A 2,860-nucleotide genomic window follows, 5' to 3' on the forward strand; every position below is an offset into this window, starting at 1 on the left:
AATAATATTATTGAAGAAAATGTTGAAGAACAGTTGGGCAGAGACATACCAGAGGATGATTCGTATTCTGTAAATGATGTTATCGATCCATGCAATAAGCAATTAATAAATGAAAAAAATACTGCTTCAATCTCAAGTTTATCTTTTGAAAGTAATTTAAAATACTGGGCACTGAAACACAAAATTAATCATTCAGCTCTTTCTGATCTTTTAATATTACTAAAAACAAGTGACATTGATTCAAATAATTTGCCTTTAGATGCTAGAACTCTTTTATCTACTCCTAGGTCTTTAGAAATTCAAAAAATAGAACCAGGAATATATTATCATTTTGGCCTTTCTGAAGCAATAAGAACACTTTACAAAGATAACAATTCAAACATAATCGAAGTATTGATAAATATCGATGGTCTACCTTTGAGCAAAAGTTCAAGTAGCCAGATATATCCAATATTATGTAGTTTATATTCAAATCCTACAAAGGTAGCTGCTGTAGGAATTTATCATGGCTATGGAAAGCCAGCAAATGCTAATGAATTCTTATTGCAATTTGTCAATGAAGCAATAGATCTAACAGTAAACAGTATCAATATTAATGGAAGTATAAAACAATTTAAAATTAAAGGATTTATTTGCGATGCTCCTGCTAAATCGTTTATTTGTTACATAAAAGGCCATACAGGTTTTTATTCTTGCACAAAATGTTTTCAAAAAGGAACATACTTGAAAGGGCGAATTTGTTTTCCTAAAATTAATTGTACAAAAAAAACAGGTCAAAATTTTCAAAATAAAAGTCAGATTCAACATCATTCTGATACTTCTTGTATAGAAACAATTCCAGGAATTGATATGGTTTCTCACGTGCCATTGGAATATATGCATCTCATTTGCTTAGGTGTCATGAAAAAATTGTTGATGATGTGGATTTTTGGAAAGCCACAAATAAAAATAAAATCTGAAAAAATTAATAAGATTGATAGGCAATTATTATTAATAGTTAAAAATACACCAAATGAATTTGCTCGAAAACCACGTTCTTTGGGTGAAATCAAGAGATGGAAGGCAACTGAATTAAGATACTTTTTGTTATATGCAGGATCAGTTGTCTTAAAAGGAAATATTGAAAATGACAGATATATAAATTTTCTTTGCCTACACATTGCTGTGACAATTTTTTCGAATGATGAATATATCCAGAAATATGCAGATTATGCACATGCATTACTTAAATGTTTTGTTAAAAATTTTGGTAAATTATATGGAAAAGAAAATATATCTCATAATATACATGGTTTAATTCATACATATGATGACATACAAACGTTTGGAAATTTCAATAAATATAGCGCATTTCCATTCGAAAATTTCCTTCAAACTTTGAAGAATTTACTTAGAAAACATGAAAAACCGTTACAACAAATTGTATCACGGATAAAAGAATTAGAACAAGAGCTAGATTCCATAGAAGTCAATAAAAAAAGGCTGTGTGAGCGAGAACATGTTAAAGGTCCAGTTCCTAATCAAAGTTATACTCAATTTAAAAAATTAATCTTTGGAAAATTTAGTTTCAATATTGAAAACCTTGCCGACTCATTTTGTTATTTAACAAGTGGACATATCATGAAAATAGAAAATATTTTAGTAAGGAAAACTACTTATGTGTATGGAAAAATATTTCTCGAAACAAATAATTTATTTGATTATCCTTGTGACTCAAGTACTTTTGACATATATATTGCAAATAATTTGAGTGAATATTGTATACGAAGCGTAGAAGATATAAAAAATAAGATGATAGCCTTTATTCAAGAAGAAGGCTTCATATTTTATCCACTTCTTCATTAGAATTGTTATTAATTGTTATTAATTGTTATTATTAACCTTTACAATTCTATAATTTACATCAGTATTTTAAATGTAAGTAAAACATGATTTTAATTATTTAGTGAGTTTGTTTTAATATATTTTTATTCCAGATATCACGGCAATGAGTTGGAGGGTAGTGCATTTCATTAAAGACAATACAGTAGAAGCCGTACCGGCACTTTGGGTAAAGGACATTAATGGATGTTTTTGGCCGCCATGTAGTGGATTAAAATTAAAAAATTTGATAAAAAATTGCGTCCCACCTGGTCATGATTGGGATCTTCATCAATCAAGGTTAATTGGTGAATTATATGGTAAGTATTATTGAATTATATAGTAGATATTTGAAAAAAATTAGATTTTTTGTATAACAATATCATAACAAAAATTTTAGGAGATCTGAATGTTGCAAAAAATAAAGCAGCTCAAGCTGAAGAAACTTCTGATTTAGCATCGGAAAATGAAGGAAGTAAAAGGAAAATTAAAAGAAAAAGATTTACATCTGGTTCAGATTCAGAATCAAGACCGATTACTGTCAATACTTTTACTAAAAGAAAGAGTAATATACATAAAGACAGCGAAGAAAGCGAAGAAAGTGACGAAAGCGATACAGATAATGAAATAAACGTTCCAATTTTAAAGAAGACCACCAAAGGTAAATGACATATGTATAAATTTTTATTCACGAATTGACTGAAATTTTTCGTTTTATTTTAAGAAAATTCTATGACAGCAGCCTCCAAAAATTTGGCTAATATTCAACCTGATTCAAGTTAGTATTAATAATAAATACTCCTATTTTTTTGTACAATCTTCATCGATATTTTTTTTTTAGTGCCTTGTACTTCAAAAGAAGTAATTCCAAATATCGTTAAGTCTCAAGACGTTTCTAAAGGTATTGTGATATCTATTAAATATTTTCTATTATACTAATTCTAATTCTGGATTCACACAACTTTATCATTATAATTATCATTGTCCACACACACAATTT

At 28.1% G+C, this 2,860-nt stretch overlaps 1 protein-coding gene across 1 annotated transcript; it reads left to right on the top strand.

Annotated features, from left to right (window-relative positions):
* Positions 1–792: 792 nt before the first annotated feature.
* Positions 793–2,761, top strand: LOC114944698 (uncharacterized; the record flags this gene model as incomplete). Its single annotated transcript, XM_085489031.1, has 5 exons — positions 793–1,917; positions 1,977–2,180; positions 2,261–2,521; positions 2,585–2,638; positions 2,702–2,761. Coding segments are annotated over exons 2-5 (568 nt in total), but the record flags the coding sequence as incomplete, so codon positions are not given.
* Between the last annotated feature and the right edge of the window lie 99 nt (positions 2,762–2,860).

The sequence above is a fragment of the Nylanderia fulva genome, unplaced genomic scaffold (assembly GCF_048542155.1).
Source record: "Nylanderia fulva isolate GAGA-0341 unplaced genomic scaffold, ASM4854215v1 Scaffold775, whole genome shotgun sequence".
Lineage (NCBI taxonomy): Eukaryota > Metazoa > Arthropoda > Insecta > Hymenoptera > Formicidae > Nylanderia > Nylanderia fulva.